This window comes from Condylura cristata, unplaced genomic scaffold (assembly GCF_000260355.1).
Source record: "Condylura cristata isolate star-nosed mole 26May11 unplaced genomic scaffold, ConCri1.0 scaffold00007, whole genome shotgun sequence".
NCBI classification, from domain to species: Eukaryota; Metazoa; Chordata; class Mammalia; order Eulipotyphla; family Talpidae; genus Condylura; species Condylura cristata.
In genome coordinates, this window is record NW_004567108.1 from 50433 (window position 1) to 51072 (window position 640).

The 640-nt window shown below is 72.5% G+C and overlaps 1 protein-coding gene across 1 annotated transcript in view; it reads right to left on the reverse strand.

The window, feature by feature from the left end:
- The window catches only part of SLC12A7 (solute carrier family 12 (potassium/chloride transporter), member 7), a 5956-nt gene extending 5347 nt beyond the window's left edge, over nucleotides 1–609 (reverse strand). The window contains exons 1-2 of the mRNA XM_012721729.1: nucleotides 241–609; nucleotides 3–156 (exon numbers count right to left, since the gene is read on the reverse strand). Coding sequence (XP_012577183.1) covers nucleotides 3–156; nucleotides 241–421 — 335 coding nt within the window. The 5' untranslated portion in view covers nucleotides 422–609. The remainder of the gene's footprint in view (nucleotides 1–2; nucleotides 157–240) is intronic.
- Nucleotides 610–640: the final 31 nt, after the last annotated feature.

A 640-nucleotide genomic window follows, 5' to 3' on the forward strand; every position in this document is an offset into this window, starting at 1 on the left:
GCAGGAAGGGCAGCAGCATGAGCAGGCCCCCGTCGTGCACGATCCACCATACGTCGATGTGCCCGTCGCTGAAGCGCTCCTGGTTTTGCGGGAAAAGGTCCACGTTCTTGGCCACCAGCAGGGCCTGCTGCGCTGCCGTGGTGTCGCGCACCGTGTCTGCGGAAGAACCGCCGCTCGCACGATGCCGGGCCGGCCGGCCCCCCTCCCCCGCGGCCGCGTGGGGCGCGGGGCCACACGCACCCACGAAGTTCCTCCAGGAGAAGGGGTTGTCGCCCCGCTTCCAGGCCTCCGGCCAGGCCATGAGCACCGTGTTGTGCTTCATGCCGCCCAGGCCGGCAGACTGGATCAGGTGCGACACGCCGTCGCGCAGGCTGGACGACACCACCAGCTGGCAGAAGCCTTTGGTCTTCTCCGTGCCCATTAGGGAGCGGATGTTCTGCGCAGGGCACCGAGCGAGTCAGGCCCGCCGGCCCGCAGGCACGCCACCCGGCCTGGACGGCTGTCCCCGGGCACTAGGGCTCAAGGCGGGGAGCCCCAGGACGGCGGCAGGGGGGAGCCGGCGGCCTGGGGCTCCCTCCGCAGGTCAGACGGGACACGAGGCGGGGTGGGCGCAGCCCGCGGCGGCCCCCTCCTGCCCGGC